This window comes from Conger conger, chromosome 12, assembly GCF_963514075.1.
Source record: "Conger conger chromosome 12, fConCon1.1, whole genome shotgun sequence".
Lineage (NCBI taxonomy): Eukaryota > Metazoa > Chordata > Actinopteri > Anguilliformes > Congridae > Conger > Conger conger.
This window is the reverse complement of record NC_083771.1, coordinates 7,705,877-7,726,187: the sequence shown is the minus strand read 5'-3', so window position 1 is coordinate 7,726,187 and position 20,311 is coordinate 7,705,877. Positions and strand designations below refer to the sequence as shown.

General features: G+C 42.9%; 1 protein-coding gene and 1 pseudogene across 1 annotated transcript; one reads left to right on the top strand and one right to left on the bottom strand.

Moving 5' to 3' along the window:
• Positions 1-22: 22 nt before the first annotated feature.
• LOC133141457 (WD repeat-containing protein 70-like) lies at positions 23-3,636 on the bottom strand (annotated as a pseudogene).
• Positions 3,637-5,326: 1,690 nt separating this feature from the next.
• LOC133105454 (organic cation/carnitine transporter 2-like) lies at positions 5,327-19,335 on the top strand. Its single transcript, XM_061215582.1, has 10 exons — positions 5,327-5,725; positions 8,494-8,597; positions 8,974-9,128; positions 10,595-10,766; positions 10,865-10,991; positions 11,757-11,854; positions 17,834-18,048; positions 18,326-18,508; positions 18,846-18,981; positions 19,192-19,335. Exons 1-10 carry the CDS (start codon positions 5,327-5,329, stop codon positions 19,262-19,264), a joined length of 1,662 nt encoding a protein of 553 aa, XP_061071566.1. The 3' UTR covers positions 19,265-19,335.
• Positions 19,336-20,311: the final 976 nt, after the last annotated feature.

The following is a 20,311-nucleotide window of genomic DNA, read 5'->3' as shown; positions in this document are numbered from 1 at the left end:
GATACTCTGTGGAATATCACAGTTACGACTGGCCGAGCTTTCCGTCCCGGCTGTAGGAGCAGCAGGTGGGGGTGACCCTCTTACCCTGCAGGGAGCGGGGCTTGAACACGGACTCAGGTCCCAGGTACGCACCGTACTGAGGGGAGCGGAGGGGTTTAAACATACATGAATAAGTGCCTGGCTGTGGAACGGTGCAATAAACGCAATGAAAAACATGAAAATGAAATGATAAAGTGCCAATTGAATCATGAATTTCATTTTCATCTCCGTGCCACTTTGAGGACATGCCTGGTAATAGCACTTATTAGGACTCATTGTGGGATTATATTCATGCATGGTGATTACATGGGTATGACTTCTTACACACCCATCGTTTGAGCACGTCAGGAACTCTTCCTTGATCTTTGGATGCCAGCAGCCACTGTTCAACATTGCAGTGTGACCCTGTTTCAGGGGTCAGAAAAATGTCTCACTTCAATAGCGTTTCACTGGCAATGGAAATATGTCAGAGAATAAAGCAACAGAACACATATTAACCATTTAAGCTGTAAGACCAGAAAAATGTCATTTCAATGTTCCTAACTACACATTCAAATGCGGAAGTACTGGTCACTACTGTTATAACAGGTCTTGACTTACACCCAATCCAAACATGAAGCAACATTAGCAAATGAACAGCCGAATGACAAGAAATAAATCTATAGAACACGTTTGTTTCAATGAAGTCTAGACAACAAACAGAGCGAGCGTTGTCATTCTGGGACCAAATATCACTCGCTCTGTCTCCATTTCAAGAACATTTCACTGGTGCATCCCGCCTCTAAATTGTTCCTCTTGGTGGAAAACCAATGACCCATCGCAAAGGCCACTGGGAAGGAACAAGAGTGCTCGTAGTTTCCATGCATTATGAGAAAAGCTGTATGCCAAATAACTAAGTTTTACAAAATGCCATTTAGAAATACTGACAAATTATTTTCCAGAAAGGAAGATGTCTGTCCAGCGTGTTATCCGATTGGTTCCGATGTCGTCAGGTCGAATCCTCAGATAATATCAAGAGAGGTTTGCGATACGACATTGCCCCCCTGGTCCTACTCTTCTATGGGTGAAAGGGACCCTCTTGGCGATGACCGTACCTTCGTGTTGGCCATGTCCACGATGTACTGATCCCCCTTCACGCACTCCAGAACCGGGAAGCCATCCCGGTCCAGGACCTTAGCCTGAGCACTGCCTGCAACCACCAGGATGACATCGCCTGTGACGCTGTACTGCAGGGACTTTATCTGGTGGCTGTAGGGAGATCAGAGAGAGAGAGAGAAGCTGCCATTTACAGCAGAACTATAGAGAGACCACCGTGTACAATTGTACTGGAGAAACTTAAATGGAACAATATTTCGGTCATTGCCAATTTTGCAGAAATAAATAATCAAGAAAAGCAAAAACTTGGATCGACAATTTCATCTTAGAGAGAAATGGCTCTTTTAATCATTTAACTTTCAACATGCAGCTATCAAGTACGTAATTGTGCGGCCAACTAGCTAACCTGAAAGAGATGCAGCTAGCAATACATAGCTAAGCTAAACCAACACTTGCAAAGAAACAAACTAACAAAGGGTGTGACACATGGAGTCTTGCTAATAGATACAGAAAAAATATTTAGATAATATTGAAAAATACATAACTGAACGTACCACTCACAGGGCTGCAGGGATGGAAAGGCCTGCAGAGCAGCATCCATCCCGGCAAAGTCCCAAAATCTCACATCATAGTCGTATCCCCCGGTAACCAGCCGAGCACCCGAGGGGTCCAAGCCCAGAGCGGATACCTGAGTGTCACAGGTGAGAGGTAAACATTCCATCTCAGGTAAACATTCAACATTCAGCCACAGGTAAACATTCCATCTCAGGTATACATTCTGACAAAGGTAAACATGAATAATTCGGACACAGGTAAACATTCTGATAAAGGTAAACATTAAACATTCCGTCACAGGTAAACATTCTGATAAAGGTAAACATTACAGAACATGCAAACAGGTTTTGTAGCTAATGATTCCCTGGAGTCAATGACTGAATCTCCTGGCATGGCTTTTACAGTATGAAAGGATGTCTTACCGTTTTTGTGCCATGCTGCAGTGTGATTTCATGCGTGTCTGGAATTCTTTTGACTGGGTTCTGTGAGAAAGGAAAAAAAGAGAACATCGATGGGCTTGTAAACTTTACTTCAATACCCAGAATGCACAGTAATAAATACAAATGGCGTACAGCAATTGAACCCAGGAACAAAAAAACTAAACAAAATGGCCACCAATATGGGCACCAAGAATCATGCCTCGCGGCCCTGCCATGATGTAAACTTGGCTTACAATACAATGGTAGAACCAATGCATTTCATTTAACATTTATGCAAAGTCAACAAGCACATATTAATCATGTGAACAAGAACCACCAAATCTGCTATATCAAAGCATGCCATAGACCTGCACTTCAAGCATTTAAAGTTTGAATGTATAGTTTATGAATGTTATGAATGAACCAGTTCGTAACATTTAGCCAGGACGATACCAAACCACGCATACGTCATCGTCTTCGTCCTGCATGTCTTCCTCGTCATCATCATCGTCCGCCAAACTGCCTCTGTACCCCGGAGGAAGTGGGGGCCCCACAATGTCGTCGGGGTCTCCGTGGGTAGCAAGCTTGGAGGGGATGGGGGGGCCAATGAGGTCGGAGCTGGAGTCGGAATCAGAACCACTATCACTGCTGTCCCCACTGCTGCTACTCTCCTGCGGCCTGCAGGAAGACAGGACGTCAGTGGCTATTCTCCAACTGCAATGCGGCCATTTTGTGAGGACACTGTTATCTGCGCAGAAAAAACCCTTTTTGTGAGGACATTTATCTTGGCAGAAAAATCCTATTTTCTGAGGAGAAGAAAATACATGTTTGTGAGGACAACTATTTGGGTAGAAAAACCTGAAGGGCTATTATACATTACTGGCATTTGGCAGAAGCTCTTATCCAGACAGACGTACAGTTGATTAGACTAAGCAGGAGACAATCCTCCCCTGGAGTAATGCACGGTTAAGGGCCTTGCTCAAGGGGCGGATGTTATTGTGGGTACACCGGGGACCACTGATCTTGTGTGTCCCAATCATGTATCTTAACCGGTCGCCCAGGTTTTACATTTACCTTATAAGGTTTTACATTCAAGTTCTATCAAGGCAATCAACCTTTTTCCCCAACTCAGAATGCAAATAATAATTTCTGCATTTCTGCTCAATTCAGGATAATGGAGATTTGAACATATGCCTGAAACAGGCTGCAGTCGACTGCATAACTTCTATCAAGGTGAGTAAGGACCTTTTTTTTTACATGCAAAGTACCAAACCACCTACAAAGCCTTCATGAAAGGGTGTTTGCTTTCTTTCATCTCAAAATCTTGAAAACAACCTTGTCCATTTCACTTCCAGGTTTCACAACCTGTACAAGCAGCCTATATCCTGGCGTTAACTGTCCGTGTTGAAGCACATTTAAATGATTTACCTTGAGGTTTTTGCTGCAGGTTTGTCCCTGCAGGTGGATGCAGCTACCGGTCTGACTTTGCTCTTCTGAGAACTCCCTGCTTCCTTCTGCTGGGCTTCATCCTGTCGTCTTTCCTCTAGGCAACACACAACTGTGTTAACTACACACACACACACACACACACACACAACTGTGTTAACTATAACCACACTCACACACATACACACACAACTGTGTTAACTATAACCACACTCACACACATAGACACTCGCGCACACGCACAAACACACACAAACACACACAATTTTGTTAACTACACTCACACTCAAACACACAAACACACACACACACACACACACACACACACACACACAACTGTGTTAGCTACACTCACACTGTGCTCAAATGCATAGAATCTCACTCACCTAACGCTCTATTGCTCCTTTCGATTGCTGTTCTCCGGGTCTGCTCAAAGATAGCCTCCAGATCAAAGGTGCGAGCCTTCTTCCCTGATGGGGTAAAAAGAACATTGTCTTTTTTTTATAAGCCCGGCTATAGACGATCCAAACGAGATACTTTGATTTTATTTAATCGAAGTATGTTTGGTAAAAACACATGTAAATCAAAACACCCACTTTAAGATCCCCCTGCTAACATGTGGATGCCCTAAAACCCCAGTTTAATTGTATTTGTCTTATTTTCTGTGCAGCTCAGTTCTTTAAAAGATCAAATCCATCGTTTTGGGGCACCAAACATGACCACAGTCCTGCACTACTCATTTTTGTCATCATGATTTCATTTCTTATACAATTCCCTATGAATACTTTTGAAGAAATGCTTCTTGAAAATAATGTATAAACAAATTAAATCAGAATGGGGAGTAAATTTCAAGTGCTTTACTCTTAACCAACAATCACAATGTTCTGCCTAAAAAGATAATGAATGTGTAATCAATTAGCCTTTCCAAAATCCATCCATCCATCCATCCATTATCTGAACCCGCTTATCCTGATCAGGGTCGCAGGGGGGCTGGAGCCTATCCCAGCATACATTGGGCGAAAGGCAGGAATACACCCTGGACAGGTCGCCAGTCTATCTCAGGGCACACACACCATTCACTCACACACTCATACCTACGGGCAATTTAGACTCTCCAATCAGCCTAACGTGCATGTCTTTGGACTGTGGGAGGAAACCGGAGTACCCGGAGGAAACCCACGCAGACACGGGGAGAACATGCAAACTCCGCACAGAGAGGCCCCGGCCGACGGGGATTCGAACCCAGGACCTCCTTGCTGTGAGGCGGCAGTGCTACCCACTGCACCATCCGTGCCGCCCAGTTTTCGTTATTTCAATCATTTTCAAAATGAATACATTTGGATGGGAAGGGGCATTTGGATGCATTTTACCTTCACATTTTGCTGTAATGTGTATCAGTTTGTATGTATAAATATAATAAACAACTGTTGAATTAAGTAGTGCACTCATTAGAAAAACTGATATGCCTTTCGAATGGAAGCACCTCAGTCTATCTTCATCTAGAATTTGGTTAGCAAAAATCCAGCCACGTAAGTTGCTTGAATGCCTGTGCACTTTAACCTGATGTAAATCATACTTTTTCGGTCCACATCATTCAGCAATAATATGATCACGTGAATTATTTCTTGCAAGGGGGTAAATATGCCGCTTGACAGGAAACGCCCTCGGATTAAAATATTTAGCTTTTACTGTTTTTAAAAGCACCAGTTGAAGCACCAGTTGAAGTTAGTAGCCTGTATTATCTGTTTTGGCTGCAATCATTTGTGTTTACCATGCAAGCTTCAGACTATGACGACGTGACCACATTTCTGGGAGAATGGGGATCTTTTCAAAAACGGATTATGTTACTCCTCTGTATAAGCGCAATACCAAACGGGTTGTCACTGTTTTCCATCGTATTCCTCGCTGACACGCCAGCTCACCACTGCGCGATACCATCAAATGCCAATATTAGCGCGGAATGGATAAACTATTCTATTCCACTGGAAGAAGACAAAGGAGTGATGCGATACAACAAATGCACCCGTTACAAACTGGACGTAATACAACGTCTTTCGGACAATAGATCCGTGCCTGGAATTGACGTGAATGTTACTGAAATAGAACAAGAAAGCTGTAAGGATGGGTGGGAATACGACAAATCAATTTACGTTTCAACCATAGTGTCCGAGGTAAGTACATACACGCGACTGAAGAGGCTGGAATATTTCATTTCATTACATTACATTACATTACATGGCATTTAGCTGACGCTCTTATCCAGAGCGACGTACAACGAAGTGCGGATCAAACACAAGTGCGAAGAGGACAGTTCCGAGTCCTAGTGTAACCATACAGATATAATCGGAACCCTTGAAGAATACATCAACTTCCAAGCTAGCATACCACAGTTGGCAGCTAGAATACCCTGAGTACAAAAATACAATTGCTAATAAAAAAACAACAATATCTATACAACTATATAAGTGCCATTACAGTCTATGGCATATATAAGGCTAATCATGGTGGTGAGTTAGGGAGGGAAAGGTGTAGCCTGAAGAGACTCTGCCGTTCTGACATCCACCGGGAGGTCATTCCACCACCGTGGGACCAGGACAGACAGCAGTCACGAGCGAGAAGTACAGGTGTGGCGAGGGGGAGGCGCCAGACGGCACGAAGTGGCAGAACGGAGGGGTCTTGCTGGTGTATAGGTATTGATAAGTGATTGAATATATAAAGGGGATGATCCCTTAACTGCCTGGTACGCGAGCACCAAAGTTTTAAATTTGATGCGAGCCATAACAGGCAGCCAGTGGAGGTTGCTGAGCAGGGGGGTGACATGTGAATGTCTGGGCATATTGAATACCAGACGGGCTGCAGCATTCTGGATGAGTTGTAGGGGTCTGATGGCAGATGCTGGAAGGCCAGCCAGCAGAGAATAGCAATAGTCCAGGCGGGACAGGACCATTTCAGAAGGAGTTGGGTAGGATCGTCATACAGATTGCATAATAATTAAGATTACACTGGATGAACAGAACACTTAGCCTACTTTAATTGCAGTAATGCACATAAAATATGACAGCAACATATTTAAAAAGGCAAGATAGTTTACTTTACACAATGGTCCAGTTTTCAATATTACCCAAAAAAATTATGAATATTGCCAGCACAGGGGTTTCATTCATTAAATGGGTAACACTTTACAATAAGGTTTCATGAATTGGTATGAACTAATTAAGTTACATACGTAGTTGCATAACTAGTCTACTACGGAGAAGTTAATCTGTTTTGGTGGGTTGGCCAAGTGGCAATTCACTAGCGGTAAAGCCTTCTGTAGACACCAGTGAGATCTTCGCTGCAGCGTCCATCTCTTCTGCGCTTTTAGTAAGCCCATTATCTGACTGGGTATCCATCTCCTCTGCGGGTAGGCTACTGTTAATGCGGCAACATCGTTGTTAGGAGTTTTAAAATAATTTGGGCAGGCGAATGCGTGTCAATGTGTATGTATAAAAAAAGAAACCAATAGCAGACTCAGGGGTGTTGAAAAAAATAGCAGGTTTTAATTAAGCCAGATTAAGGGGCAGACAGGGTAATCACAAATTCAAAAACCAGGTGGTCAGTCCAAACAGGCGAAAGTACAAAAGCGTGCTCAAAAAACAGGCAGGGGTCAAACAAGAAAGCAGAAAACAAAAACCAACCCGACAGAATGCCGCAGGGGCTCGGGAACAAGGAGGCTAGAACAAGGGTAAACGAATATCAGGGCTCGGGACTCAAAAACATGATAGGACGAACTAGCGAATTGCAACTGCGAAGGACATGTATAAATGAGGCAACCTAGGCGGGGCATGGGAGTGAGGGCGGTGTAACACATGAACATCAGGTGAGAAACATGAACGGCCAATAATACAATAACGAGGTGGAAACGAAAATGCGGACTCGATTCACAAAGGCACACATGTAATACAAACGGCTCCGGACTAGGGAGTAGACGATTGCAGAGTTAAGGAACGTAGTGATAGGGGAGAGCAGGTGCGAACATTTCGCTGAATCAAGGCAAGCAATTTAGGGATAGAACAGGGAGGTGGAGTTATAGAGCAGTTTTGAAGTAGAGGTAGAGTTAGTCTTGGTTTCGTGATTAAATTACAAATACCCCAAACTAGTGAATGTTAGTTTGTTAGTTCGACGAACATGTTAGTGTGTTAATATAATTAGTAATGTACAAATGCATAGTTGCCAACTTTCACGCTTTCGGCGTGAGACACACGCATTTGCCTGTTTTCACACGCACATGCAAATGCTTGTGTCTCACACCGAAAGCGTGAGAGTTGACAGCTATGCAAATGATATGTTAGTTGGGATTAGTATATTAGTGAAACCCTGAAATGGAGAGAAAGCAGGAAGCAAGAAAAGCGAAACAGAAGGAATCGTGGGTGGGAAACCGGAAAATTCTGAAACCACCCGAATAGTGAAGCACGCAGACAGGAGAGTGATTCGGGATAAGAAAACATTCAGACACAGACATCACAGTGGAAGACGGGTGCAAAGACTAATGAATGTGAACAGAAAACCAGACATGAATATGAAAAATAATCCATTTGCAAAAATACCAAATAAACTAACAGACACAAATCAGGATCATGACAACAATAAAACTAGTCAACCAAACAACATCATCGGTAACTGAGATCGATGGTTGCCTTGGCCCTAGGCTGCAGCCTGTACAGCCTGTGTGGTTAATCCCAACAGAGTCTGGCGCTGGACTGAGGTCACCTCCAACTTCTCCATCTCCTTCCACCCCCTCCCACGTTCAATTGTCATCTCTAAGCTGTCATGCGTGTAGCCAATTTATGAACCTTATTGTAAAGTGTGACCATGAAATTAAAAGTATAACAGCATGTACATACTGTATGTTAACTTGTGAAAGTCTAATTTGTCCAGTAAATATGTGCTCTGTCCTCAGTGGGATCTGGTATGTAGTGATGCTTGGAAGGTCCCCGTGATCACCTCCACATGCTTCTTTGGCATCTTAGCTGGATCATTTATTTCTGGGCAGCTGTCTGACAGGTAAAATAAAAACAGGCTGGTCTCAGTTTGTAGCTAAACATCTTATTTCATGTTAGTTTAGAGGCATACTATGCAGCATATTCACCTTTAAAACACGAAACATTATTTTATGCCATAGATCTTTAAATAAATTGTTTTCAGTGTGTTCCAATGAAGCAGGTACATTTTTGAATGTTCAAATTTAGTTTCACATGGAATCCTACAGACATTATAGAAAAACCAGTAATGCCTGTTAGACTATATGGAATTAATTCAGATATGAAAACAAGAAGGAGCCTTTTTAACTGTCAAACTATCTAACCAATGAATAGAGAGAATACTTAAAAATAGGTACGGGGAGCTTTCTTTCACAGACTGTTTTATGTCTTTCTCCTAGGTTTGGGAGGAAAATTGTTCTGTTTGGAACAATTGGACTTCACACTTTGTTCACATTCATCCTGATTTTGTCCACATCCTGGTTTATGTTCTCCGCTCTTTTCTTTTTTGTTGGAATGGGTGGACTTAATACCTTTTTGATAGCATTTGTCCTAGGTAATTATGAGTCTGTGTTGTTGTTCTTCAATATACGGTATGTTAATTGCAAAAAAAAGTAATTGTGACATTTTGCCATCTGATAGTTATTTTGTCAACAACTTTTTTTCATGACCCCCTCCATTATTTTCTCCTGTTTTGAAGGCCCAGTTTTACTGGTCAGCTTCTCCTACTACATTTACATTTACATTTTAGTCATTTGGCAGACACTTTTAATCCAAAGCGACTTACAAGTGCATAGGTTAAAGCAACACATCCATAACTAGTAAAATACACATGAAGTGCTGTTCTAAACATACAGTCATCATAAGTGCAATTTAAAAAAAAATATCTATTTTTTTTTTGGGACCATCTGGCACTCATCCACCACTACTTGGCTGAACACCTTACAATGAACACACCGAAGAGCCAAAACATTATGACCACTCACAGATGAAGTGAAAAACGCTGATTATCTGGTAACAACAGCGCATGTCAAGGTTTGGGATATATTACACAGTAAGTTGGTTCCAGTAGTCGAGGAGTTGGATGTGGGAGAAATGGGCAGGCGTAAAGACATGAGCGACTTTGAAAAGGGTGCTCCCGGTCAGCATTGGTGAGTACTGGCAGTGGTCCCAGGAGGGACAAACCACAAACTGGCGACAGGACTTGGGCACCCGAGGCTCATCGATGTCCAAGGGCAATGAAGGCTATTAAAAAATCCCCAGATCTCAAATCTCAATCCAATCAAGCATCTGTGGAATGTGCTGGAACAACAAGCTCGATCCATGGTGGCTCCACCTCGCTACCTACAGGACTTAAAGGATCTGCTGCTAACGACTTGGTGCCAGATACCAAGCACCTTCAGAGGTCTTGGAGAGTCCTCCATGGAGGACCACAGCATATGAGACAGGTGGTCATAACATTACATTACATTAATGGCATTTGGCAGACACAGTTGATTAGACTAAGCAGTAGACAATACTCCCCTGGAGCAATGCAGGGTTAACGGCTGTGCAGCTACACTGGGGATCGAACCACTGACCTTGTGGGTCCCAGTCATGGACCTTAACCACTACTCTACAGGCCGCCCCATGTTTCATAATGTTTTGGCTCATCAGTGTATATTTGTAAGTCCAAATAGGTGATTAAAAAGTGGTTGCGATTTTTTGTTTTTTGTATTGTGGGCTTGTGTACACTATTTATCAATGGAAGTGTGTGCATACAACTTTGATAAATGCCACAGAAGATTGCAGGTTTGATCATACACTCAAATCTGAATGGTATTCATGCCAGGTTTAATAGGACAGTATAGCCTCCAATGCATAAAATAGTTACAGTGCTTCACAGGTAAGTGTACTTGCTCACGGGATCATGTGGGACAGTGGTGATTATTCAGGTATTCTTTCATAATGTTTTATATTAATCCTACAGTCTGCAGTTTTCTCTGAAATTGACTTCCTGTTCCCTATATATATTGTCTAAAGGAGCAGAAATTTTGACTCCATGTCTTCGGACCATATACTCCACTGTGGGTATCTCCATTTTCTTTGCCATCGGCTACATGTTGCTTCCGCTGGCAGCCTTCTTCATCAGAGACTGGAGAATGCTGCTGATTGCCATCAATGTCCCAGGAGTTTTCTATCTCCCTCTTTGGAAGTAGGTGCATGATACAATTGCCATTCAGGTGGGTATTGGCTATCATTTGAGTATTCACTACTTGATGTGTGGAACTGACAGCATTTATGTTGGGACAGGTTGATCCCGGAGTCCCCTCGATGGCTTCTCTCTCAGGGCCGGGTGGAGGAGGCGGAGGCCATTTTGAGAGCCGCTGCCAGGAAGAACAGAGTCACAGCTCCAGAGGTCATCTTTCAGCCTCTCCAGGTCCTGCTAATTCTCCACAGTTGGAACTGCCTGTACTATCCAGTCACAGCGTTGTTCACATTTTAATGAGCATTTTGGTCATCAAGCTTTTGGTCCCAGACTAATGTCTCCAAGGACATTACGGGGACCAATGTCCATGAAAACTGAAAAAAGATGAGTGACAATGAATCTATGCAGCGTTGGGGTATGTCTTTTTTAGACTTGTTTCTCAACCTGCTTTATGGCCTGACATCCCCAGAAGCTCCATCAATGGCTTTTTTCCATTGTAAAGAGAAGTAATCAACAGTTTTCATTGGGATATCACTCAAGTGTTAAACTCAAATTGGGGCAATTTTGCACTCCCCTGTCCACATCTATGCTCAGGGCCTCACACAAGCTGAGAATTTCACTCATCCCTTACGTCAACATGAATATGGGCCTCCATGCATCAGTGGCCAATCCATCACATCTCGATCAAATGCCATCTTTGCCAGCAGCTGTGTGCTTTGCCATGGTTTCTGTCAGAGACAGCTAGCGACCAAACTTAAAATAGGCTGCTGAACACAAGCCCTGCTAAATAATCACACACGTGTCTGTCAAAACTTGAATGAATGCCATGAATGCCATAATCAGTTATGGGCAAAAGAAGTGTTGAACACTGATATGTCCGTTCGAACCTCACTATCTCCATGTGATAATAAATATATTTTGGATAGTTGACAATTTGTTTTGGGAGTCTGAAATGGGTTAAATTAATCGCATTTGTTGTGACACGTGTTACTGTAGACAGAAAACAAGACAGAAAAATTGAGCCGTCACAACGTCGGTGATCTTGTGAAGTCCAAGAACATCCGCTGGATTACGATCATGCTGAGCTTTGTGTGGTGAGTGTCACGAAACCCTGGACTAATAAATAGCTAAAAATGCAGCAAAAGATTTGCTGTTGTGTAACCCTTATTTATTTGCAAAAGTTGAAACTGATGTCTAAAGCCTCAATGCAGCAAAAATGAAGTAAAGCTACCCATAACATAGGCCTACTGTATATTTTATATTTTATAATTTTATAAGTCTCAACGAAACATGCCAATATTCTTGGGCGAAGTGTCTTTAGCTTTGTGCATGCCATAGATTATAATGGAACTTATATATAGTTTTATATATAGTATTGTTGTACTCTTGGTATTCTAGCTGCCAACCGTGGTATGCTAGTTGGTAAGTTGATGTATTCTTCAAGGGTTCAAGTTTTATCTATATGGTCATGCTAGGAACCAAACTGTCCTCGTCACACTTGTCTCTGTATAACTGCTCCCAAAGGTCCTTTTCTCTAGCACAGACACCCACGCATCGACTGATGTTCACGTCTGAGGTTTTATTGTCTTCTTTCGTCGGCAAACACCTTGAAAAACGTGTGCGCCTTGTGACCAAACTCAAGGAGTAGTTACATTCACTTTCACACCCTCTCGTCTTTGCTCTTCTGTTCTCTTGCTTTTCATTTACAAAACAACCTTCCTTGTGCAGCTCCCAACAGTTCAAACACCTCTGCCGTTCTCGAATGTTCCGACCAATCCACAGTACTCCAATTAACGCAACTGACTCACGTGACCACAGTATGCTGTCTATGCAAAGGAACTTACACATTTGAACAGTAGGTGTCGCTACTACACAAGATCACAAGAAACCAAACCTTATATTTTCCAAACATTACGAACAAAATGATTGCACAACACCCATCACAATAATCATTCAATTCTCTCCATATTACTCTGCACTTCAAATAATCAGAAAGTCAGGGGACAGCTACACTGCCACCAAAATTACAAGGATTTATGTGAACAGAATGATTAAATCTTGTAATTTTACCATAAGCTGTCAATTAACCTTAACATAAACATTTAGACATCCATCTTTTGGTACTATTTTAATGATAGTTTAGGAACTATTCTCCACTAGAACCACTAGTTTTTGATCAAGAAAGGATGGTTGCGTCAGGCGTTCACCTTTCTTTCCTAGGTTACTTTGCCCTACTTGGATTTTAACTTTTCTCACTAGACCATCATCATCTTCGCTTGTCTCAACGACTCTGGCTAGTTTCCACTCATTTCTAGGAACATTGTCCTCCTTGACAACTACTACATCCCCTACTTCTACATTTCTTCTGGGTGTATGCCACCGTTGTCTGAGGCTCACATTGGCCAGGTATTCTTTACGCCATCTGCTCCAGAATTGCTCTGTCAGGTATTGCACTCTCCGCCACCTTTTCCTGGCATACAAATCTTCTCTAACAAACTTTCCAGGAGGCGGAAGAGACACAGAGGTCTTCATTGTGAGTAAATGGTTAGGTGTTAAAGGTTCAACACTCTTGGGGTCACTGATTGTGTTTGTGGTGAGCGGACGATTATTCATGATCGACATAGCCTCTTAAAAGAATGTTCTCAATGAGGTGTCATCTAGTCTTCCAGTAGCTTGTGCCAGGACAGAGCTCATCACGCTCCTTACTGTCTGTATTTGGCGCTCCCAAACACCTCCCATGTGGCTTGCGTCAGGAACATTCATAAAGAAGTCACATTGTTTTCTTGCAAGATAGGTAGAGATCCTCTCTTTGTCTAGTTCCCTAAGACCTTTCTCTAGCTCATTCCTTTCCCCGACGAAATTCGTCCCTTGGTCAGATCGGATCTGTCTTACCGCTCCTCTGATTGCTATGAAGCATCTCAAAGCATTTAAAAAGGCGTCAGTCGTGAGATCCTCCAACATTTCTACTATCCAATATCCGCTGGCCCTGAGTTCGTTCAACGTTTGCCCTCGGCCTTGGTGCTGAGTTTTCTTGTGACAGTGATCGAGTATGAGTTGTGTGACGATAGCTTCCTTAAGAAGGATCACTGGATGTTTCAACTCAAGTGATGCGGAAGATCTTCTCAACCGCCCTCCAACCCTGAGCAGACCATTTTCAAGGATGGGATCAAGTTGGTGTATCTTGTGGCTTTTTGGCAGTTTATCAGATTTGTGACTAAGCCATTTCAGCTCTTCCTCAAAGGCTTCTCTTTGTGCTGCCTTGATGAGCGCAAGAGCGGCTAGTCTTCTTTCCTCTACACTAATAGGCCCTGACCGGTCTTTATGTGCCAGTCTTTGAATCCGAGCGGTAACGTTGAGGGCTGTATTCCAATCTGAGAATCTTGACAACCTTTCGAGGAAGCTGTCTGTTTCAGAGGCTTCTGTTTTCAGGACTTTTACCTCTGGGTCCCCTACAAGAAGCTCTGGGGATTTTTGGTTCGTGACAATCTCTCGTTCCCATAAGAACTTAGGTCCTATGAGCCAATTTGAATCCATGAGCTCTGCCACCGTGAGACCCCTAGATGCATGGTCTGCAGGATTTTGACTTGTTTCGACGTAGAACCATTGACTTGGATCTGTTGTCTCTCTGATTCTCTGGACACGGTTAACGACAAACACATGACAGCGCTGGGCTTCGTTCTTCATATACCCGAGCACTACCTGTGAATCTGTCCAGAAAAACTCCCGATCTATTTTCAGTTCGAGCTCTTCTCTTAGAGTGTTGCTTACCGCAGCGGAGACTGTAGCTGCAGTGAGCTCGAGGCGTGGTATGGTGACAACATTTATGGGTTAACTTTGGTGACTTTTGCTCTGTTTGTTTGTTTGTTCAAAAAAAAAAAAAAATAACAAAAAAAAAAAAAAAAAGGCCCTTGTCCTTATCTTTGTTGTACAGGTAGCAGTTGAAATTGTACTTACCTCTCGGGTCTTTCAGCGAACTTATCCCTGGTTATGGGTATGCACTTTGTTGTACGTCGCTCTGGATAAGAGCGTCTGCCAAATGCCAATAATGTAATGTAATGTAATGGGTGCCACTCTGGCCTTGCCCATGACCAGTGCACAATGCACTTGTTCATCAGCAACAATCCTGATGTATGAGCATTGCCCATAACCGTTATTGCTAGCATCTGAGAAATGATGCAGCTCAATGTTTTGGATTGTGCCAAGGTTCTTAGGAATGAAGCATCTTGGTATTTGGATTTTATGTAGATTCTCCAAGTCATGGAGCCATGTTTCCCATTTTGGCTGTAGTTCAGGAGGGAGAGGATCATCCCAACTAACTCCCCGCTTGCACATCTCTTGAAGCAGTCTTTTCCCATTCAAGATGTAGGGAGAGAGAAATCCTAATGGTCATACACGCTGGCGACTGTTGATAGGATTCCTCATCGTGTGGCTGCCTTTTCATTAAGGATAACATTGAATGAGAACGCATCTGTCTCTTTGTTCCACTTTACCCCCAGTACACTCTGCATTGGAAGCTCGTTGTAGTTCAGATCTACATCCTTCACAACGCTGGCACATTCACTCTCTGGAATCGCATCCAAGACTTCTCTGCTGTTGGACACAAATTTGTGCAAGCGTAGCTTTCCCTTCGCACACATTTCTTGTGCTTCTTTGACTAGCTGCTTGGCTTTCTCGACTGTTTCTACGCTGATAAGCCCATCATCCACGTAGAAATTCTTTCGAATGAAGCTCGCTGCCAGTGGGTAGTCCCTTTCATATTTACTGGCCAGATATTTCATGCCATAGTTGGCACATCCTGGAGAGGATGTGGCTCCAAAGATGTGCACTCGCATGCAATATTCCTTGGGCTCTATTTCTGTGTTCCCATTTTCCCACCACAGGAACCTCATGAAATCCCTATCTTCTGGGCTAACATGGAAGCGGTGAAACATCTTTTCCACATCGCAAATGATTGCAATTTGGTGCTCACGAAATCTACACAGCACCCCAGTCAGAGCATTACTTAAGTCAGGTCCTGTGAGTAGGTGATCATTTAGAGAGGTGTCAAGGTATCTGGCGGAGCAGTCAAATACGACTGATTTTTTCTGGCTTCCTAGGATGGTACACCCTGTGGTGTGGAATGTACCATGTATTGCCCTCTTTCGGTGAGATCTTTACTTCTTCTGCATCACCATCTTTGAAGACACTGTTGATGAATTTCACATAGTCCTCTTTGTACTTGGGACTTTTCTCTAGTTTTCTTTTGAGGTGTTTCAATCGGGCTATAGCGAGCTGCTTGTTGTTCGGAATCTGTGGACGCTCTTTCCAGTCCTTTCTCATTGTGTTGAACTTTCCCATTCAGAAGCTGTAGAAACTGAATATCTTCTTGGGATATGTTCCTTTCTCTTGGGTTTGTGTCCAGAAAATCTGTTTCCAATGCCTTAATCACAGAGGCAGGTGTAATAGGCGGAAGCTCTTTCACAGAGACGCGATGACAAAACCCTGTGACGTGCCTTGAACTAGTACGAGGTGTTTTGGATCCCACTATACTCCAGCCTAAGGTGGCTCCACTCTTTCGCTGTTTCACAAGTGGGAATGCTATTTTGATCCAGTGGGATGTATTCTCGAGTGTACACTGGTGGTAACTCAATGCACTCTTGTGAAAGGTACCCTCTCACTTTTAGTCCCACCACTCTTTGACAGTTGACTATTGAACCCCTGTCAGTCATTGTTGACAACTTCAATTTTACAGGTTCTGTGTCTGCTTGCATTTTTCTACACACTTCTTGGTCAATAAATGTATTACTGCTCTGTGTGTCCAGTAATGCATACACCAAGGTTTCTGGGTTGTTTTTTGTTGCACAAGAGAGCCACACCAGAACAATCATTGAAGTACGATCACTGTTGTCCACTCTCACGCTGAGAGTGGAAGCTTTTTCCTCAGTTGGTGGTGCTGCTGCTCTTTCTTCTTTATGACGTTCTTCATGAAGCGGAGAGGGATGGCTCCGCTTGCAAATATTGCAAGTGGCTCTGTTTCGACAGTTTTTAGAGACATGGCCGACTCTGAGGCAACCAAAGCACATGTTGTTGTTAAAGACAAATTGTTTCTTTTCCTCCAGAGGCATTGCTGCAATTTATTATATATAACATTTATATATGAAGTTATCTTGTTGACAACAGATACATTCTATTTGCCTTTTATTTTGAGTGGCCAGAGGACTGGTTTTGGAACCCTTGTCACGTTCTGATGCACTTGAGTTCTTTGTTGTGGGTTTTGTTTTTTGAGACACCATGGTTGACGTCACCAGGGCGCTGGCTTTGAGGCACTTCTGTTCCCTCCCAAGTTTTTCATCTGAATATTTTAGTGCATGAAGGGAGGAAATCGGATTGCATGCAACGCGTGCCTCCTCTGCCACGAAGTCTGAGAGTTCCTTGAAACCTGGATATGGCTTCCCTTCAGCCAGTGCTTTAGTGACATACCGGTTCCATCTGGTTGTTGCCCAGTCAGGAAGTTTCTGTAGTAGCTTTTGATTTTCTTCACAATCATCTAAAATCTTTAGACCTTGTACATGGGGCATTGCATTCTTGCAGGAGATGAGGAAATCACTAAACTCCCTTAGTTTAATAGATTCTCTTGGACCAATTTTTGGCCAGCTACTCAGCTTTCCCCGGAATGCTCTTTGGACTACGAAAGAGTGGCTCTGTGTTTGATTTGCACTTCGTTGTACATCGCTCTGGATGAAAGCGTCTGCTAAATGCCTGTAATATAATGTAATGTAATGTCAATGTTGTTTTCAAACACTGGTTCAAATAGTTTTAACAGTTTAACCAGAATATTGGCCTGCTTCAGTAGTGACTTTGTACGGACATACACAGTTGGCATACTTTGACAGAAATTTGTTTTCAATGAGCATCCATAATAACACCATGAGGATTGACATAGGATTATATTTGGAAAGAGACAAGACATCAAACTATCTGGATGATAAATAGTACTCCTGGTAAGGGTAAACATAACTTCATTCAATTTTTGGATGAACTGCCCTTTTAACAACTGTTAAAATCCCCCTACCCCCCACCCCCCATCTTTTCAGGATTGCAGTCTCCATTGGGTACTTTGCCTTATCATTGAACTCCTCCAATCTGCATGGTAACCCCTTCCTGAACTGTTTCCTCTCTGCGGCTGTCGAGGTCCCGGGCATCATTCTGTCCTGGCCCTTACTTCGCTCGTGCTCAAGGAGATTGTGCCTCTTTGCTACGTTGTTCCTCGGTGGAGTGCTACCACTGTTTACTCTGCTCATACCAAGAGGTTAGTCAGTCTCGCCATGAGGCATTTTTCATGGAACAGTGCCCCCTACTGGCCAAACATTTATTATTGCAGCAACATTGCTGTGGCAGGTCTTTAAAGGCTAACAGTACTTAAACAACTTCATGAAGTAAAAAAATAAAATTCAAGCAGAATATGTTTATGTAAATTATTGTTACTCGCAGTATTGTTTGTGCGAACCGTGTCCAAACAAATCACACTCCATTGTTGTCTCAATATTTTGGATTGTTCTGTTCTGGCATCTCTCTTTATGTGACAGATTTGAAATTGGTATCTATTGCACTGGAGATGATGGGGAAATTTGGATTCTCAGTGGCTTTCACTATCGTGTATCCCTTCACGGCGGAGCTGTACCCCACAGTCCTGAGGAACACCGCGGTGGGCACCTGCTCCATGGCTGCTCGGCTGGGCAGCATTGCTGCCCCCTACTTCCTCTATCTGGGTTAGTGAGCCTTGATACCAGCTCCACACTTTCAGTCAGTGTTTCTTCTTTCACCAGTGCCTGTCTTTCTGCCAGTGTTTACCTTTAAATAAGCATTCCACTTTCTCCTTTTCTTCCGTGTCCTCCTCTATTGTGAGACTGATATTCCCTGCTGTCCACCTTTTCCTCACATGGTTTCAGTTGTTCATTCATCAGTATTGAACAAGGGGTGACCCCACTCATCAAAGAATAAGAGATAAAACCTTGTTCCATTTTAATTTGTTAATGATTTGTGTTCTGAATGCAGAAGTTTATTTGCCTGACAGTGGGAAACTCCACCTTTTCTTCCGTTATGCAGGAACCTATTCCAAGTCCCTGCCGTACATATTAATGGGGGGCCTCTGTGTTTTGGGAGGGTTGCTTAGCCTCCTACTTCCTGAAACCTACGGTATGCCTCTCCCTGAGACCCTCGATCACATGCAGACGATTCAAAGGTAAGGCAGCCACATCTTACAGCATCTGCTCCCTCAGCTGTTAGCACTGTGCTACAGGACTTTCTGAGAGTGAATGTGTGTTGACCTAATGGTTCCTGTGTCCAGGATGAAAATGGGAGAGGATGGGAGAGGATGGTTATAAAATATTCTGAATATTTGGAGAGTAATTATTTAACTAATTTTTTTTTACCCCCATTTTGTTTTCCTCAGGTTTAAAAAGACACAAAATTCAAATACTCTTTCCGGGGATACAACAGCAGTGGAAAATGATTCAGTGTTTTGACTGGATTACATCAAGATATTGGAAATTGGATTACATTGGGATTGAGCTATTACTTTTCACGGATATAACGTCTGCACCATCATTAAAAAAACATTTTATACCATCCTGGTATGTATTCATAATATTTTTATTTAGCTGCTGTCAGTGTTGAGTGAATTACTGGGTTTATCTCTTTTGGCTTTTATTAAACAATGACTATCATAACATAAAATTGATGAGAACCTGAAAGGCCTTGATCAACCCCCTGGTCTCCAACTTGATGGCAACTTTCTGACTTGAGCACATTCAAATTTTGTACCACCCATAAAATTCTGCCTTATGTTTCTATTTCCCACAATTTGTTATACTGAATTCAATCTGCCAGGTTTCCGCCAACTTCTAGATTTGGTTTAAATCTTCTTGGATTACTTTACTAGATTCCAAACTGTTACCTAAACCTCCCAGTTACATCTGGAAATTTAACAAAAGTATTTTCAATGTCACTGTCAAGGTAGTTTTTGTAAACGAGGAAGAGCAGTGGTCCCAACACTGATCCATTACATTACATTATTGGCATTTGGGAGACACTCTTATCCAGAGCGACGCACAGTTGATTAGACTAAACAGGAGACAATCCTCCCCTGGAGCAATGCAGGGTTAAGGGCCTTGCTCAAGGGTCCAACGGCTGTGTGGTTCTTATTGCGGCTACACCGGGGATCAAACCACCGACCTTGCGTGTCCCAGTCATTTACCTTAACCACTACGTTACATTTACCTTGACGACTACGCTACAGGCCACCCCGTCATGGGATGCCTGTGGGACGTCACTTTCCACAAGACCCTGAGATAAGGTCCCTCCTACTACTCTTTATGTTCAATCCCGTGACCTGTTCCAAACACACTCTGAAATGGCTCCTGTAATCCTACTGTCACATATCAGAGGATAGACGAGCTAGACACTGGGGGATATGGAAATTACGGATTGCACCAGCGTTTTTATTACAGAATGCAGGGGGGGGGGAAGGCAGAGAGAGCGAGAGCGAGAGTGACTGGCAAAAATAATGAACT